The sequence below is a fragment of the Neofelis nebulosa genome, chromosome 13 (assembly GCF_028018385.1).
Source record: "Neofelis nebulosa isolate mNeoNeb1 chromosome 13, mNeoNeb1.pri, whole genome shotgun sequence".
Taxonomy (NCBI): domain Eukaryota; kingdom Metazoa; phylum Chordata; class Mammalia; order Carnivora; family Felidae; genus Neofelis; species Neofelis nebulosa.
Window position 1 is genome coordinate 80,426,584 of NC_080794.1, and position 18,983 is coordinate 80,445,566.

General features: G+C 55.5%; 1 protein-coding gene across 2 annotated transcripts in view; it reads left to right on the forward strand.

Annotated features, from left to right (window-relative positions):
* The window catches only part of GRK5 (G protein-coupled receptor kinase 5), a 211,585-nt gene that overhangs the window by 176,528 nt on the left and 16,074 nt on the right, over positions 1 to 18,983 (forward strand). For both annotated transcript variants that reach the window (XM_058697932.1, XM_058697931.1), the window contains 5 exons: positions 7,808 to 7,908; positions 9,924 to 10,016; positions 14,625 to 14,688; positions 15,582 to 15,722; positions 18,266 to 18,456. In XM_058697932.1, the coding sequence (XP_058553915.1) occupies positions 7,808 to 7,908; positions 9,924 to 10,016; positions 14,625 to 14,688; positions 15,582 to 15,722; positions 18,266 to 18,456 (590 nt within the window). The remainder of the gene's footprint in view (positions 1 to 7,807; positions 7,909 to 9,923; positions 10,017 to 14,624; positions 14,689 to 15,581; positions 15,723 to 18,265; positions 18,457 to 18,983) is intronic.

Here is an 18,983-nt window from a genome sequence, read left to right on the forward strand (position 1 = left end):
TGATGCAACCATGGCTAATGAGCACGGAGCTCCTCGGTGGGATGTTTTCATATGTTGAAGCGAAGCATATGTTGGCTATTAGCCTGTGTGTGTGTGTGTGTGCATGCACACGTGTGTGCACACACACACACACGAGCACGTGTCTGTGTGGTACGAACAACACTGTACAAATAGTGTTTACCCAAACATGCAGAGTCCATTTATCTCATTATCTAGCCCCCATGGACCTCTAGGACCAAAGTCACATCCTTATCACAATGGCATTCTTGGAGGACATGGTGTGTTTAGGAATAAGGCTCTTTGACCGGATTACCTGGCTTTGAATCCTGTCTTTGCTCCCATGCTAGCTGTGTGACCTTGGACGAGTTATTTAACTTCTCTGAGCCTATTTATGCATCTGTAAAATGGAGATTGTAATAATTAAAACCTACCTTGAGGGGATTTAGAAAGATAACCCCATGTAAAGCTTCTAGGACTTAACATATAGTAGGTGCTCGGGAAATAGCAGTGGTGATGATGGTGACACTTCTTACTGGGAGCTGGGATTGGGTGGAAGATCTCTCCTGCTCAGAAAATCAACTTGGATGAGGTTGTATTGGAAGTGGGTCCTGAAGACTGGGTGGAATTTGGACATGTCCTGATGGGGCAGGAAGGGCTTCTTCCAAGGGAATGAGCAAAGGTCCAGCAGTTAGAAAGCTAGAGCTTGCCCAGGAAGCGATGCATATGGGGAGAACATCCATGAGCCAAAGGCAGGAAGGGGAAGCAGGTCAAGAAGGGCGTTTGGGTTCAGGACCAAGAAGGCCGTGGGCTCTGTCCTGTGGAGTGGAGACCATCTCTCCTGTGTGGTATGGAAAAACTCCCTTGGGGACCATTGTGTCAATGCTGGAGCAGGCGGTAGCAGGTGCGAGAAGAGAATTCTTGAATGCAGGGCAGTGAGGTGGGGGATGGAGAGGAGGGGTGGGTGAGAGAGATACCAGGGCTGGCATTGCTGTATGTGCATGTCCCCTCTGTGAGGTGAGGGACAAGCTGGATCTCAGTGGGTCCAACGAGACCAAAGCTATGCCCTTCCCCTAGAGCTGGCTCGGGACACCTGGTTTAGAGCCAGTGCAGCTCAGATCCACTCAGTCCGCTCAGATCTGCCATAGAGGACCTCCAGGTGTTACTGCTGGCTGTGCCATGGGCCACAGTATGACCTTGGAGGGGTCTCCTTCCTTCTTGGTCCCTTGTCTTGTTAACACATCTATGCTATGAGAGGCTTGAACCAGCTAGACTCTGACAGGTCTTTCCAGGAAAGCCCTCTGTGATCACTTCCTCCTGTTCCACCTTGGGTCCTGAATCTGTGAACAGTGCAGGGCATGTGTTTCCAGAAGGCTCTGAGGGTGACCCCAGGGGCACTTCAGGATTATTGGCAACTACTAAGGAGGTAGGGGAGGTAGTTCTGAAGGGCTTTTCACAGCCCAACCATGCCTCCATCCCTGGCTGCCTCCAGAGACACCAGCCACATACAACTGGTCCCCTTTCTCACGTCTTTACACAAGAGACTTTGAAGCTGGGGGATGCTTCAGGAACAAGGTTTTCAGACACGCGGAGTTCCTCACTCATGCGGGAAATGACATCCCTTCGTGTTGCCAGTTGTCACGATGCAGAGGGAGACAGCAGTGCCCAGGGGGAGCAGGTGCAGCCGCTGGGGCAGCCGATGGCAGGGCTCTCAGGATGCCACCCTCGGGCTAACGATTCAGCAGTCCGCGAGAAACAGCCTCGCGGAGACGGCAGTGTGCCATCAGCGTCAGCTCTTCCTGCTTTTTTAGTATATGTGCTGCCGAAGCGAGCACTCTTCCTGCTTTTTTAACATCTTCTAGATGAGCTCTCCTCACCCGGCGCGCCCCCTCCCTGCTTTCTGCGGCCTCCTAGCCCTTGTCCGTGCCGTGCCAGCCTCCTCCACCTGCGTAAATCCGGCCTCTCCCTCAAGGTCCAGCTCTCACCTTCCCTCCCCAGGGCTCCCTCCCGGGCCGATTTCTCATTTTCCCCCTCAACCGTTCCGGCAAGGGCTGCACGCCTCAGGTCTGAGATGAATCACTGGGTAATTATTTCAGGTGTGCCATCTGGCCTCCCTCTTTGGAGGCCGGGGAGGCTGGGCCCCCCGCGGGGTGAGTGCGCAGGGAAGCGCAGCGAGGGGCTCCGTGGCGCCACCGTGTGGGCGGACTCCTGGGCGGGCCGAGGCGGAAGGACCTGGCTGTGGAAGCAGAGCTGGGGTTGGGCTGCCCTGAGACTTCAGCACCTCTCTGTGAAGTCACTGAGATGGGTGTTGGCGCCCCCCAGGAGGCAGAGCCTTGGGTGCGGTGGGTGATCAGCGGCTGCTTCCTGCACCTAGTACTGAGTAAAGCACCCTGGGGTGGCTTCCTGCCGAGGCCAGGCCCCTGCGTTCCCCACCACCATCTGTCCCTCTCTAGCCCTGCCTCAGTCCCCGAAACGCCCGGATTGTCCTGCCTCGGGTGTCGCACAGAAGGCCCTTAGGAAGCTGCCGTTATGACCTGGGAGGGTGGACCCCTGAGCAATCGCAGCGCCCAGTGGCCCTGGGGTAGTTCTTGACTTCCCACCGGTATTTTGTTAGCCGGAAGTCACCCAAACCAAGTGTGGAGTGGGGGTGGGGGGTGGGGTCTACAAATGCAGCTTCAGGCCAAGTCCTCAGCTCTTCCACCCCCACCCCCACCCCCTCCATCCTTCCCCTTACAACCTTCTCTTTAGAAACCCTGAGGCCTCCGGGGCATTGATTCGTTACTGGTCGTCAATACTGTGCCTCAGTGTTGCAGAGGCTACTCTGGATGGAGCAGAGGGTAAGAGGAGTCTAGCTTGGGCCACCTGTCAGAATTTAGGGTCACGGGCAGCAGTAGAGGCAGCGTGACGGCACAGAGCACTCAGCCAGGGTGGGAACAAAGGGGAGGAGAGGGACCCACGGGACAGTGATGGTGTGAAGCCCGCTGGCCCCATTTACCCCCTTCAAGGGTCTTCCCTCCCCGTGTTCAAAGCGGCAGGAGGGGCTCTGCTCACTCTGCTGTGGTGCCCAGAAAAACACCCATGCGGCCTCCACCTCTTGCTGCCTGAGAAGGTGGGTTCTGGTTAGCGCGGATGGCAGGAGCTGCCCGTATCCCCAGAACCTGTGGCGTAAGCATCGGGAACGGCAGAGAGTGAGTCTGGGCCACCAGGGCAGGAGGTAAGAGGGAGCAGATATTCTGAGGGATTCGGAGGGGCAGTTACCGCCCAGCACACACGTGCCGAGTCTGTCCCGCCAGCTGCGGTGCTGGCAGCCGGTCCCCAGCCAAGAGGGGCCCAAGTTCCTCTGGTACTGGAGATAGATTCAAGGTCAATTTCTCACTCCAAAGGAGGTGGGGCAGGTTCTTTCCCCTGGGGGCGAGGGGGGCTCTTATCCAGAGGCACAGAGTCACGGAGAGTGGATAAAGCACACCCAAGGTTTAATGCCCCCTCTCTTTGCCAGCAGCTTTGGGGGAAAACAGTGGGGAGGAGGCTTAGCCAACAAGGGGAGCACAGTACAGATTCTCTTGCTCTGGTTGTGATTTCAGGGGCAGGACAGGTGCCCCGTGCAGCTTACAGTTCCTGAAGGAAGCTGAGTTCTTTCTTGTCAGTTGTGGGGCGGGGGGGCGGGGGAGGGGATGGAGAGCAGCCCCTGGCAAGCATAGCCATGTCCCCAAGGCATGTCTTGCTGTTTTAAGCTGTCCTAGGAGTTGGCCATGGAGCACTCCTTAAGAGCAGCTGGGGGTCATCCTGACTGTCATCAGAGTGGGCTTTCTGGCAGGGCTGGGCATACGATCACATGGCGGTTGGCCAGCTGGTTAGCTTCAGTGCCCAAGACCATCAGGAGGCCAGGCATTCATGACAGGGCCTCCAGCAGAGAAACCCTGTCCCTAATTCCTTCTTCCTGTCCTCCGAAGATGTACCACCAAGAGCTAATTCCACACCTTTCGCAGGAAACTTGATGCCTAGATTCACACTGCTGTGTTACAAATCAAGGCTTGCTGGCTGGAGCTACTTGAGGAGACCATCTGGTGACCAAAGAAATAAAGCGTCACTTCAAAGTACTACTGGCCCCAGGGGACCTTTTAGCAGAGACCTCCATTAGACCTGCTCTCCTGGCCGCTTTCCGCCCTGCAAATATCTAAGGACCATAGGGCCTTTTCTGTTTGATTAGAAATTAGGGGGACACCTTTGATATGGAGGAGGATGGCTCCCACCCTTCTCCCCGCCCTGACCTCTGCTTCATCCCAGAGGGACAGTTCCTGCTAGAAAGGGCCACACTGCTAGCCGTAGTCCCCCTGCATCCCTGAGCCTTCTCGCGGTGAGGGTGACATTCCTGTCCAGAGCCCGCCTGGCCTGAAGGATTCACCCCTCCCTTCCCCGGCCCCCCTCAAAGCCTCCTGGGACCAGAAGGGATTAGCTTCCTGGAATGAGATCTGAAACTGTGGAATTCTGTCTTCAAGCCACAGGGGGCGGATTGGGCTGTGGTTGCTCTGGGTGCCTGGGGGCGCTTTGTCTTATGGGGTGTGTTAGACCTTGCCTGTGGATTGGGGAGAGCCTTCCTAATGTGTCTCCCTTGGAAACTGACTTCTCTGACCTGGAGGGGAAGGACCGATACCCTCCGATTCTACTGATGCAGGTTGCAAATGTCCCACTGAAATGTCCCCTAGGTGCCACTCTCCTGGTGGGTTTGGGTTTCAGCTCCCAGCTTAAACTGGCCAACAGCTTCTGATTCCCTTACTGGCAGAGGCGTTAGTCCCTGGAGTCACTTGAAAGGAGGGTTGGTGGGAATCACTTAATCTCTTCATGTTGAGCCAGAGACTGAGTTTAAACCCATGGTCGTTAAACCTACTCATTAACTCCTATTGGGGCTTTGGCCGTGGGCAGCGTCCCCAGAGAGAGAGAGAGTAGTGTGACTTCGCACACACAGCTGGGTCACCCCTAGACCCTGCACGGCCCCTCCCATCTGCTTAGGAAGGAAGCAGAGTGCAGTCATCCAGGCATGTGGAAAGATCCATGAGGAGTGGGAGGTCTGAGCCCAAACTCTGCTTGGTCTCTGACCCTGTCTTCCATGAAGCCTTTCCTAGATGACCTCGTCCCTTAATGATCTCCTTCTCTGAGCCCAGGAGCTCGTTGCCCTGAGCCGTATCATCCTCCATTTCAGTTCTTCCTGCCTCTGCTGGAGGGCTGCACAGTGCCCTGCTCATCCTGAGGGCTAAGGGACTCCTGGGAGACGGGGGAGTGAGTGGGAGGAGCACAGGGGGCCCAGACATCCCCCCACCTTCAACCACACTCACTGTAGACCCACCCACCCAACCTGTGTTCAGATCGCCTGTCTGCCACTTATTGGCTGGGTGACCTTGGGCAAGTGACTTAACCTTTCTGAACCTCAGCTTGCTCATCTGTGAGATGAGCATTATAATAGTATTTACCTCACAGAGTCTTAACAGAGATTAGATGAAATAATGCATATAAGGTATTTCTCACAGTGCCCGACCAGAGTTGGCTTTCAGTGGAGGCAAACCAGGGCTACCCGTTAAGTTATTTCCACTGATTTTAAATACTGGATCTGTAGATAAATATCATGTGGAAGAGGAAAAAAGACGTTTGCTAGTAAAAAAGAAAAAAAAAAAGTTTGAGAGCCATTGAGTTCAATCAGCTCCTTTTATATACATCACCACAGATGCCCAGAGAGAACTTCCCCGTTAGGGTATTGCCTGATTTCTGTGTTTTCTGTCTTTACTGGAGAAAAAGTGATTTATAGTCGAGGGCTACCCTGGCTTCACCTTTTAACACCCTCATAATGTGCCCGACACCAGCTTCAGCCACTGCTGGTGAGGGTGGATCCTCCCTGGGCGGAGTCTGGTGACAAGACAGGGGCAGAGCGGACTGCATGCAGGTGGGCAACTCAGGTGCCTCTTCTGAGATCCAGGAAATGGTGGTTTCCCCCCATGACCATCCCACCCAGCATCTCCGACTCCTCCCAGATTCGAGTCGCATCCTGGCACAATACCTTGTTTCACGTGATGTAGTGGGGACACCAGCCCTGCGCCGGGCCCTTCAAACCAAGGCTGCCCAGCCATCAGCTCTCTTGAAGCAAATTTGCCTGTGGCCTCTGGGTTTTGTTTTAGGATCCGATTGCTCTGAAGTAGCCCAGAGTTACTGATCCCCAAGAGATTCAGCTGCCAGAATTCCCAAGAAAGTTCCCCGAGTCTTAGATGCAGCCCTCCCCGCCCCCCCCCCCCCAACTATCAATTCCTGAATCTTGAAAGACCCACAGAGCATCTCTGCAGCAGCCCTTTCCTGTAACAGAGGAGGAGACAGAGGCACAAAATGTCCAATGGCAGAGGGTGGACCGGTGTGTGGGGCTCCCATTTCTCTGTCTTGGGCTCCTTGTGCAACATCGAGCATCATTTCCGCAAAACGAGCATCAGAAGCCAATACACTACAGGCTGCTGTTCTGCAGTTCCACTTATCAACATTTTTAGCTGGGGAGGGAGGTATGGCCAGGGACAGAAGGGGAGGCAAGGTGGGAGAGAACCACAACCACCCAGGACTGGTGATGGCAAACAAGCCTGCTATGTGGCATAATTGGGTGCACCCACGGCGTTTGCCATCACTGCAGCGCCCCCCCCCCAACATCTAAGGCTCCCCCACATAGGGGCCCTCCTCCAGAGGGGGCAGGACCTAGGAGAGAAGAAAGAAGGAAGGAACTCAGGAATGTGGGCTTTCAGAGGCTTGATGAATAGAAAATGAGCCACTGATTTCATTCATCAGGACCCCTTACTGCCAGCGCCCCTCACATGGACCCCCCCCACACACACACACAGACACTGCCCAGTGGGCTTAGCAGGGAAATCAGCTCCATAGTCGCATTTCAGTAGCTGAAAGGAGAAAGCAGGCCTTTCCAATTTCAGCATCTTTGGGGGAGAAAGATGTATTTACCTCCCCTCTGTCTGAGCCCACTCCTGGCAATTTTCTCAAATATCCCTGCCATTTGTTAAAAACCCAGCTTGTGGCCCAGCTGGTGCACGAACAGCTGATGGAGGGTGAATGGTCGCGGGAAGAGGGAAGGTAGGCCGCCTTCTGGTGGGCCCAGCACCTTCCCAGAGCTGACCGCTGCTCTTGGGTGCAGAAACTCTCAGAACTGTCCTTTCAAGCTGAAACGCTGAGGCCACACACAGCTTCACCTGGAAGGAGAAGGAAGTGACGGCAGTGATGTTTATTGCAAATTCTCCACCAGGTGTCACATCTGGGCCACATGCCGGACCCAGAGGTTACACTGATTCTCTTGGGGAGACACTCGTATTCCTGATAATCTTCCCGATAACAGGGGGCTGAGTCCAGACCAAGGTCCCACAGCTACAAGTGGCAGATCTGGGATCCGAACCCCCATCTGTTAGTTGAAGCTGTGCCTGCCGAGCACCCTTCCCCTGGCGCTGTCCTTTTGCTGGCCCTTCTGCCATTCCAGACCCTGTCACAGAGGCCCTGAGGGCTGGGCAGGTGTTCCCCTTGCCTGCTGAGCAGACAGGCCCAGCACGGGCAGGGGTCATCAGCAAGGTCACAGGGGGCTCCCCGACCAGCCAGGCCTCGTTGCACAGCCCCGTAACCACGAGGTCTCACACATCTCGTTTGAGTCTGACCACAAGCCTGGGACACAGGGACATCATTATCCGTGTTCTGCAGAGGAGCCAAGTGACCACGCTGCACGTGGCCCAGGACCAGGTGGCGCTCCGCTCCTGCCCCTCACTGACGCCCCTCTCTTCTCTTCCTCCAGTCCCCAGTCTTCATAGCCCAAGTTGGCCAGGACCTGGTCTCCCAGACGGAGGAGAGGCTCCTACAGAGGCCCTGCAAGGAAGTCTTTTCTGCCTGTGCACAGTAAGTGCTCGCTCCCTCCCCAGACCGAGCATCGGGGCCCTTCAGCCTCCTCTGGGCAGCCACACAGCCTCCCCCCCGCCACCGACAGAGGCTGCCTCTCCCCCACACCTGACGTGCTGGGCACCAGGGCAGGGCTTCAGTGCCCGGGGGCCCCAGCCAAGCCATCCAGCTGTTTGTATACTTCTTATGAAGGGAAAAGATACCAAAGTTCCAAGTCCAAAGAAAACATTTGCCTCAAAGGGTGTTGAAAGCAAGTGGTCTCCAGGCTGTTGAGACAGAGGAATGTGTAAAAACTTGACCCCGTCTGGGTGGTTTGGAAGTCCTTCCCGGCCCCCAACCCCCACTGCTGCCACCAACCAGAGCTGGGTGGTGCTGCTGCAGGAAGGGGGGCTACAGGCCGCCTTCTCAGTCACCCCATCACCTTGTCTGCAGGCCATACAGCGATCCTGATGCAATAGCAGACAAATCGGTGCATGTGTTGTTGGCCAGGCACCAATGAAGTCCCCACTGGTCCCTCACACACATACTATGAAGGCCTGAGCCACTAGGCACACACGTTCATGTGTCCACATGTGTACCCTTCCGTATAAGCCAGTATGTGCACCAAAATCTTTTGGAGCCTCATCACCTCTGGATGAGTCTGGGGACTTGCTGTGCGCCCTTGGTCAGCCTTTGTACCACAGACAACCAGGCATCTGCTGTGTGTCTGACGCCTAGCACAGGGGATACCATGGTGAGCAAGAACCCAGTCCCAGCTTTCAGGAAGCTTACAGCCAGGCAGGAAAACCAGTGCTCCTGTGCACTGTGGGAAGAGCCGGGAGCACCATCATGAGAATGGACATTTGGGGAGGGCCAGCTGGGGACCCAGCCCTGGTAGGTGCCAGGGACAGACCCCCCATAAGCAGAAACAAACGTGGTTGCTGCCCTCTTGGAGCTGGCTGAGGGTTAGATCTGACAGTGGGTGAGGTCCCTGGGCTGTCACTGTGACCCCGAGGGAGTGGACAACCTGGTCCCCTACACTAGCCCCTGCTGTTATGTCTGGCGGGACAGTGTCCCACATGCCTCTACTGTATATGCCCCGCACTGTACCCGCCCCCCCCCCCCCCCCCCGCCCCCCGCCCCCGCAGGCATCTGCAGGTCCCAAGTGCTTGGGCTACACTTGGTCAGCATTGCCACTTTTTTTTTTTTTTTTTTTTAATTTGAGGGAGAGAGGGAGAGAGAAAGAGAGAGCCCAGGCTACACACGCCAGTAGCGAGAGGGGGAAAGAGAGTCTCTGAGTGCAATGCAAGTCTCCATCCCATGACCCTGGGATCATGACCTGAGCTGAAATCCAGAGTCAGACACTCAACTGGCTGAGCCACCCAGGCATCCCAGTGTTGCCACTTTTTAAAGGGAAGAAGCACATCCATCCCTGCCTGCAGCCAGTTTCAGAACCCTCCCTCCAGGCCTGGCCCAGAGCAGGCGACCAGGAAATTCGGCTGTGGAGATGGAAACTTCCCAGGGGCTTCACTGGTCCTGGACCAGATCCAGAGCCTGGGATCTCAGGGGCTGCATCCCTGCTCTGCCCCTACCCCCCACACACCCCTGCACCCCGTTAAGTACTCCTCTGTCCTCATTGCAGCTCAAGAGTCCCTTCTTGGGGTGCCTGGGTGGCTCAGTCAGTCGGTTGAGCATCCGACTCTTGATTTCAGCTCAGGTCATGATTACATGGCTAGGGGTGGAGGGTGGACCTCACTTAACCCTCTCTCATGAGCACATGCCTCTGCAGCGGTTTATTAGATGTTTGTTACTTGCTGGTTGTGTCCCACGTCGTGATGCCAACTTCGTGCTCACGGCTGTACCCCACGCCTAGAGCAGTGCTGTGGCAGGTACCCAGTTAGGGTTTGTAGGATCAGCCCATCACTTTGGCAGGATGCTGGGCCTCTGAGGCTGGTGGTTAACCTGCTGGATATATGGCTCCGCCCGTCTGCTTAAGGTCAGGATTGTAAAATGTTTGTTGGTTCCCTCCGAGCTAGGTCTGTCCACGACTACCTGAAGGGCGAACCATTCCATGAGTATCTGGACAGCATGTATTTTGATCGCTTTCTCCAGTGGAAGTGGTTGGAAAGGTGAGTGCTCCCCTTGTACACCCACCTACAAGGGTGTGCCAGGGTGTGGGGGGCAGGGGACGAGAGTACACGCCTGTCACCTGAAAACCCACATACAAATCCGTTACCTCCATGGGTCCATGGTTCAAATAAAATTAGCCATCCTCCTCCCGTTGCTGAAGTTCTTGGCTATTCTTCTAGAAACGCTCTCTTCTTATTAAAGTGTACACGCGATTCACACCCTCATACATACTTATCCTTATTTTTTTGGTTCACTGTCTTTGGGAATTCTTCCTCTGCCAGTGACTAAAGAGCTGCCATATTTTTGAGCAAATTACACATCCCTTATTTAGCCCAATCCCCTGTTGATGGACATGGAGGTTGCTCTCAATTTTATGTACCATCTTCCCTAAATAATGAATAGCTTTATACATATGTCTTCCTGCCCTTTCGCAAGTACGTCCATAGAAATCTCTAGCAGAGGAATGTCTGGTCACAAAGCACTGCTTTTAAACCACGAGGGACTGCTAGATTGCCCTCCCAACAGCTGCCCCCATCTCCAGTCCCGCCAGTGCCCCAGTGCCCTCTTCCCTCTCAGCTTCATTAACACCAGTCTCGTGCCTTCCCATGTGAGCATCGGGCTTTCCTTCTTGTTTATGTTTTCATCTCTGATAATGGGTGAGACCAAGCATCTTTTCCTGTTTTACTTGCTGCCTTTCTGCTGCAAAGTGCTCTCGCAGACATGGTGGTGGCTTGGCCTGACAGCTGCGGCCTCCATGTGACCGATGAGGAGGGAGACCCACAGAGAGGGCGTGGTTGGCCTCGTCACACAGCAGGCGAGCAGTGCAGCCGAGGGGGACCCCCAGCACCAGGCTCTGCCTATCATACTTTTGCAGGATTTGCAGAACGGGGCGATGCCTATGTTGTATCCGTGCTGGGCTCAGCTGCGGGACGAGGGTGGGAGCATCCCCTCCCACAGCCCAGGGTTCCCTGTGCCAGAGTTCCAACACTCATGGGTATCTGGGCACGTTTTGGTTAGAAGGCAAGGAGCCATCTTGCTTCTGTGTGTCACCACCTTTGCTGGCCAAGTGCCCTGCAGACTCTGAGGAAGCCGCAGGACAGGAACGCCCTAGAAACCCCATTCATGACCCTTCCCTTCCCACTTCAGGAAGCCCAGAGGAAAACACCCTGTTCTGTACCACTGGGGGGGGGGGCATTTCTTTCCACCCCCACTGGTGGGAATTGACAGTGGAACAGGGGACAGTCTTCTCTGTTGGCCACTCACTGCCACTGGCCCCCTCGCACATGCACATCATGGCTCCAGGAGAGCCAGAGAAGTGAGGGGTCAGTGCAGACATCCTGCTGAGGGCCCCAGAGCCACAGTCTGGGTCTGAGTCCCGGCTCGACCGTCTCCAGAGGGACCTCAGGAAGGGTTGCTCACCTCTCCCCTCCTCAGTCTCCTTATCCGAAAAATGGGGATAATAATAGTGCCTGCCTTTGTAGGCTTGGGTGGGGATGAGATGAACTAAGCATAGTCCACGCCTAGAATAAGGCAAGTGCTCCAGAAAGGTCAGCCGTCTGGCCCCAGGAAGTCCAACTGCTGGATACAGTTGTTGTGGTTGCCGTTGAGGTCATCAGTGTCGCTGTGGCTGTCATCCTCAAGCTTCTGATATGGGAAGGAACAGCTGGCCCTTGTGTTTCTGATGATCACAGGAAAGTCTGGTGGGGACGTAGTCATCGTGCCCCCTCGCCCCGCCCCAGAGCCCTAGGCTGTGTGCCACACGACCCGATCTGTACCCGCCTTCCCAGGGTGGCAGTGTGGGTGTGAGACGCGGGATGTGGGCTCTGCAACATCCTTCTTGGGATCCCGGCTTCAACACCACCACCACCCCCCTCATGACCTGGGGCAACTCACTTCCCTTCTCAGAGCCTCGGCATTCTTGCCTGCAGAAGGGGGACAGTCCCACCTCCTGAGGCAGGCGTGAGGATCACATTAGTGTGCATGCAAGGTGCTTCAAGCAGTGGGGACTGTTGGCATAAAGACCCCCAGAGGAGACATGTCCTTTATTCCTGGAGTTTTAGTAGGGATGTCTGACTACATCAGCCTACAAAGCTGCCTTTTCAGTATCTCCATTTTACTGAAGACACAAGCCTCAGAGAGGTTGATCGATTGACCCTGGCTCACACTCAAGGGCCTGGCACGGCTGGAACCTGAACCCAAGGTTCTTGATCCAGTCCTTCACCCAGTCCTCATTCCACCCAGCACTCTGTTCCAATAGAATCCTTTAGCTGTGGCCACTGGCTTGCATTTTACTTGTCTGTACTGAACACTCGAAATGGGGAAACAGACTTTTTGAATCCGTGCGCTGGCTGCAAAGAAGTCAGGCCCTTTTGTGGGCGTTAAGTTGTTGAAGCCTGTAGGGCAGGACTGGCCTAGAAATGCCCCAAGTGACTGACAACAGCCTGCTTCCTCCCTTCCTTTTTTTTTTTTTTTTTTTCCTAACAAGATCATGGCCTGTTGGTGCTGCCCTGTTGAAATATTAAAGGGATTTTTTTTTTCCCTCCCAAGGTTAACCAAGAAATTCCTCGGAAATTGTATTACACTCATTTCCCCTAGCAGAGGAGCTCTGTGGTAATGTCGACCGACTGTTTGTTCTCCATGTATCGTAAACTGTTAGGCCCGGGCGCCTTCATGTGGTTTCGAGGGCGGCTGTGGAAAGGCTTCCCAGGGCCACATGGCGGGTGCAGCCGTATGGCAGGCCTCGCTGCAGCCCGTTTGCTCGCGTGCAGAAGGACATGGGGCCGGGGAGAGCCCTGCGGAGGGGCGGCCCTGTGCTCCCAGAGGGGTCGGGCCCTGCTTCCTAAAGAAACAGAAGAGAGAGAGGGTCAGGGCGCGTGAACTCCAAGCAGAGCCCTGGCGTCTCAGGACTGTCCTGAGAGAAGTGTGGTGCCCAGGACCTGAAATCCAAATCCTCCTCAGGACCCAGCAGCCGGAAAGGTTTCCACAGAAGCTTCATTCAGGAGCTGCTGGGTGAGCAGAGGCTCACTGGTCTTTCCCAAGCTGACCCAATTATTTGGGCCAATTCAGTCACACCCCGGCCTCTGCCCTGGTCCGGCCTCTGGGGTGGGGTCGGATGCTCAGAAATAGTCCTGGAGCTCCAAGAGCTAAGTTCAGCATCCTAAAAGTGGGTTGTTCTTTAGCCGCTCATGGTCCAAGGACACTCAGGTTTTTCCATATCTTCGCCGTTGTGAATAATGCTGCCGGGAGCACGGGAGGGAAAGTGTGGCAAATACATACAACGGAATATTATTCAGCCTTCAAAGCGAAGGAAATCCTGCCATTTATGGTAACAGGGCGGCGGGGGGGGATACCCGGAGGACATTACACCAAGTGAAATAAGGCAGACACAGACAAATACTGCCTGATCTCACTTATATGTGGAATCTAAAATAACGTCAGAGTCCTAGAGGCATAGTAGACTGGTGGTTGCCAGGGGCTGGGGGTGGGGGAAATGGGGAGACATGTAGGTCAAGGGGTATAAAGTTTCAGTTCATCGTGCGAGATGAATATGCTCCGGAGATCTGATGTACAGCGAAGCAACACTAGTTAACGGTACTGTATTGTGTGCTTGAAATTTGCTGAGATGGTAAATCTTAAGTGTTCTCACCAGGGAGAGAGAGCGAGAGAGAAAGAGAAAAAACGGTAACTATGTGAGGTGCCAGAACGTTGGTTAGCTTGATCGTGGTGATCGTTTCACATGTACGTGCATCGTTTGTGTACGTGCATCAAAACACCAAGTTGCATGCCGTTTGTCAGTTATACCTCAGAAAAGCTGGGGTGGCGGGGCGAAAGGAAGCTGGTTATTTTTAACCAAACAGGCCAGTGATGAAAAAGCCCAAGCTGTCTGCACCATGGGGTTCTTCGAGGCAATTTTAGATGACTGATTATTTACTCTGTGAAGTCCCACCCTGGCCTCATAGAGGGCCTGCCTGATTAGACATCATAAATGGCCTCAGCTAATTAAAACGGGGGGTCAGGAGACACAAAGCGATGATTACTTCATAAATCCCGCTTTGGGCAGACAGGACCATCTAGTGTTCTGGAGCTCAGGGGGAAATGTGATAAAGGGACCCTCGGGGGTGGAAAGGCTGGGGACCAGTGGTAAAGGATGACCAGCAGCCTTTCTCCCTGGGGACCGGAGGTGGGCAGGTGGGCGAGATGTGCAGGTGTGGGGAGGACTGCTGTGCCCTCCCTGGGACACTGAACCTCTGTGGCTCCTGGGCCCCTCCCTTCTCCCTGCAGAGAACACAGCTTCTTTCTGAGCTTAGCCACCTGATTTTCACTGGGGAGAGAGAGGGGAACCACACGGAAAGTGTGGTGAAGCAGCTTTAGCGCACATCTCCAGGCCTCCACTCTTCCCTCCAAGCCAGCGAGGACTGGCAGGTGTCCCAAGCCGCAGGGGGCCGAGGATGTGAACACCCAGCCGTGGAGCCGGTCCTTGGGGGTCCCACCCACAGGGAGGATTCCTGGCTCGGTCGGGAAGTTGTGCGATGCTGCTGCTGTTGATTTCTTGTGGATTCTGCATCTCCGCAGCCTGAGACCCATGTTGGATTCTTGCTTTTTTCCAGGCAACCGGTGACCAAGAACACTTTCCGGCAGTACCGAGTGCTGGGAAAAGGGGGCTTTGGGGAGGTGAGTGAACATCCACGTCTTTGGAAGTTCCCAGACTCTGTCACTGTTTTTGTCCCTTCCGGAGGCACCTACAGTGCCCTGCGCCCCCTGGTGGAGAGGGGGGTGGGGCGTAGGGCCTGGAGGTGCCACCAAGGTGAGACACGAGGCTGTGCCGCAGGGCCCGTGGGACAGAGGTCCTCTTGGAACCAGCCTCAGTCAGGGTTTGAGTCTGAAGAGGAGAAACGGGTGTTCTTAGCTGTCTTTGGAGGGAGGAGTGGCCAGATGCTGCTGTTAATAGGTGCTGTTGTATTTTGTCTGATGTTCCCAGACTGGGAGGCAAGGTTTGTTATTCCCATTTTAGGGATGAGGAAAGCTGAGGGTCAGAATGGTTGATAACCCGGGCCAAGGTCACACAACCAAAGAGGCGTGGAGTCAAGAAGACGAGACCCCAAATGCCCCGGCTCCCGTTCTGCTGAGTTACAAAGTCGGGGTTGTTGGGGGTCCGACACCAAAACAAGCTTCCCTTACCAGCAGCTGGTGCCTGGAAGTCCCCAGTTAGCAATGGCCGCATCCGGTTGGAAGCGTGGGACGGAGAAAATCTAGTTGCCTCTGAGAGAGGGACAGTACTTTAGGCCTTGGCCAGTCCTCTAAACATCTGCGTAAATGGCTGATGGTGCACCTTCAAGGGCCAGGATTCATGTGAAGGACGAAGGAGGGAGGGTAAGGGGGCACTAAAGCCAGATCTTGAGGGCAGGGCCTGGGGCAGGGGTGGGTCCAAGGCCAGGCATCCTTGGGCCCCGAGACTGGGAACACCCTTAGGCATATCAGTTCCCAGCCCTGCAGACCCAGCCACGGAAGAGCCTGGGGCAGACCTCCACCTGTTCCATGCCCTTGTCGTCTTTCTTGCACCTCAGGTCTGTGCCTGCCAGGTCCGGGCCACGGGCAAAATGTATGCTTGCAAGCGCTTGGAGAAGAAGAGGATCAAAAAGAGGAAAGGGGAGTCCATGGCACTCAACGAGAAGCAGATCCTAGAGAAGGTCAACAGCCAGTTTGTGGTGAGTGTCCAGGCCCCAGCAACAGGCCACCCTTCTGGTGACCAGGGCTTCCGTGCCTAGGGAAGGGAGTGGCCGTCCAGTGTGGCAGCAGTAAGCTGCGGAAAGGCGGCCAGGCATTCCCTCCATCACAAGGCTACTCGTGGTCAATTGTGGCTGCCTTGGTCCTGTCACTAGAACTGGCCTGGCTCCCCTCTGTGTGGGACCATGGCCTCTGTTCTCCAGGACCACCTGGGAAACTCCTCAGGGGACAAAAGCAACCCACCTTGGGCCCGGCCAAGGAGCTTTGTTTCCACAGATCCCTGTAGGCTGGTTTCATCACAGGGGAGACCTAAGCGTCAGTATCCTAGAGAGCCGCCATCTGTTTACGTGCCTTGTGTCACCATGACCAGGCCAGGCTCTGCTGCAGGAACTAACCCCCAGCTCGAAGTAGCTGGAAACGACACGGGCCAGCGTCACACACGTAGGGTCCAGCCAGATCCGGCCACCCTCCCCCACCTTACAGCTGCCCCACCTGGAGTCTTGAAAGCGTGTGCCGGGGGGCTTGCCCAGGGACCCTCACTGCCTCAGCTGCAGGAACATCCCTCACTCCGCCCACAGGCTGTTGGCCAGAACCAGTCCCTGCAAGGGACAAGCCAGCTGCAGGGAGGTGTGGAAGAGTACGTGGGTGTTTGGTCAGCTCGAAATGCCTCTGCCACACGTCACTGTAAAAAACAATATATATGTACAAGGTCGACACTCAAACAGCACAGACAGGCTCAAACTGAAAACAAAAGCCTCTGTCTTTGGGTAGCCATTCCAACATGTCTGATTCATGTATCAGCTTTATTATTTTTAGCCAGGGGAGTCCTACCAGACATCTTTCGCTGCAGTGGTTTCCCCTTAAATTGTAGGTCTTTTCCTGTGGCCAGATCTACGGTGGCACCTCTTTTTTTCACGCCGCGCGCCATCCCCTGCGACACAGCAAAGAGATAAACCATAAGCTGTGCAGCCCGTCCCCACAGATACAGATCGGTTCTGGTCTCCAAGCCACTGCGAACAAGGCTGCCGTGTCACCCCTTGAACATGCCTTTGGCACATTTCCGTGTGTCCGTAGGATGTACTCCCTGTGGAGGAAGGCAGTGTCAGAGGGTGTGCGCGTTTTCCATTTGGAAGCAGTTCCCAGATGGCTCTCCGTGAAGGTTGTGCCAGCTAAACGCCCACCAGCTGTGTGGGAGCGAGAGAGGCCATCAACCCAGTGCTTCAGTCGTTCCCCGGAGGGCGTGGTTCTGTAAGGCGACGCTCAGAGGGGACGGGAGCGTGCATTCTCCCCGTCATCTCAGGCTGCCCTCAGCTGCCGCCCCCATCACACCGGCAGTGTGATGGTGCTGTGCTCCCACCAGCTGGCATTTTGGCCCTAGGCCTCTTTGAGGCCAGAACCTTCCTCTCTGCTGCCGGCCCCCTTCAATTGGGACCATAGGTCACTGCCTCAGTGCTGCCTGTGGAACCCCCATCATTAAAGGAAGGGGCAGCACTGGCTCTCATAGGGGTTGGTGATGGTGGGTCCTCCTTGGGGGAGAAGGGCCGTGTGCCTGATAAATGGGGTGGCACATTATCAAGGACCCAGACCGCCTTCCACTGTGCCCTGTCCCCTGCCCCTGGCAGGGAGTCCCCGTAGTGCCCTCCAGGAGCCCTTCCTTGGTGATCGTAAGCAGGTGTGGGAGGGAGGGCCAGCTCAGAGGCTGGCACCCAGCACAGTCCCCAGAGCCCTCCCGCTCGGCTCCCGTTCTGTTTCCTTCCCTCAGAAATAATTCCCATCGTTCCTGACTTTTGCATCCGAGTTTTATGGCCCAGCCTGTCCCCAGCCTGGTCCGTGGTGGCCAGATTTCATTTGTATTGGCTCCCTAAGTGGAGAGGGACGAGAACCACCCAGCATACTTTGCCTCAGACCCAGCCCTGCCGCCTCTCCCACAGTCTCATGGCCTGCATCCATCCTTGGGCAGCTGGTCTGCACCGGCAAGGAACTAGGTCCTGCCTGTTGATGGTCCCTTTGACCGGTTGTGTCCTGCGTGCAAGAGGAGACAGTCTTTGCCAAACTGCGTTCCACTTCACAGAGTCCCACTGGCCACCTCCACAGCCTACTCCCAGCGTCCCCGTGACAATGAGACCCCAGCCCAAAAGGCATCTGGGCCCTGCTTTTCTTAACTGGCTAGCTAAGGCAACCCACAGTTTTAACTAAATGAAGCAGGCACGTGCTTTTGTCTGTGTAAACGTATAGGCACCATCTGTCAGGCTTCCCGAAAGGGCCGAGTACCAGCCTGCCCTCCCCCACTTTGCCTCCTTGCCTGGAACCACCATATTGGAAGGTCCGAGTCCTTCGTCAGCCAAGAGGGGCAATGGGCAGCGGTGCCGTGAGGCTGCCCAGGTGCAGGGCGGTGGCATGAAGCTGCTGAGAGCCCCCCCCCCACTCCGGCCCTCCCCCTCCAGCCTCGAGGACCCTGAGGAGGAAGAGTGGAAGCGGATAGCGGTGGCTGGAACCTCACCGCAGGGCTGTCTTGTGCTCCCAGGTCAACCTGGCCTATGCCTACGAGACCAAGGATGCGCTGTGCTTGGTTCTGACCATCATGAACGGAGGCGACCTGAAGTTCCACATCTACAACATGGGCAACCCTGGCTTCGAGGAGGAGCGAGCCTTGTTTTATGCGGCAGAAATCCTCTGTGGCTTGGAAGACCTCCACCGGGAGGACACCGTGTACAGGTGAGCGGACTCGCCGCCTGGTCCCGCCACCAGTGGCTGAGTGGGGTCTGACCTTCCACACCCGGGGTCAGGCAGGGACCCCCGCCCTGGGACTCGGGGCCCGGCCGTCACCAGAGAAACTCACGCCCTGGACCACGTAAGTGAGGCGGGCTGCTTGGGGGGCCAAGTGTATGAGGTGCTAGTCCTTCAGAGTTGATGAGGATGGGCCAAGGCCACTGGTGCCTTCCAGCCCGGCCTGCCAGAAGCTCGGTGAGCCGGTCCCAGAAAGACAGTAGGATCGTCACCACAGCAGCACGGACCTCGGTCCATCCCATATTGTTTGACTTTGTGGGTTCCACAAGCAGTGGTTTTCAAACTTTTCTCACTGCCCCTCTCAAGGAAGTTTGAAAATCTGTGTGCCCTCATACATCAAGGAGACATCCTAAATAGTATATCATTTGTTAAAACAGTGGCTGATATTTTGAAGCTCAGCAATTAACATCGCATTTTTGAAGGTAGCCAGTGGAATCTAATTGCTACAGCAAATG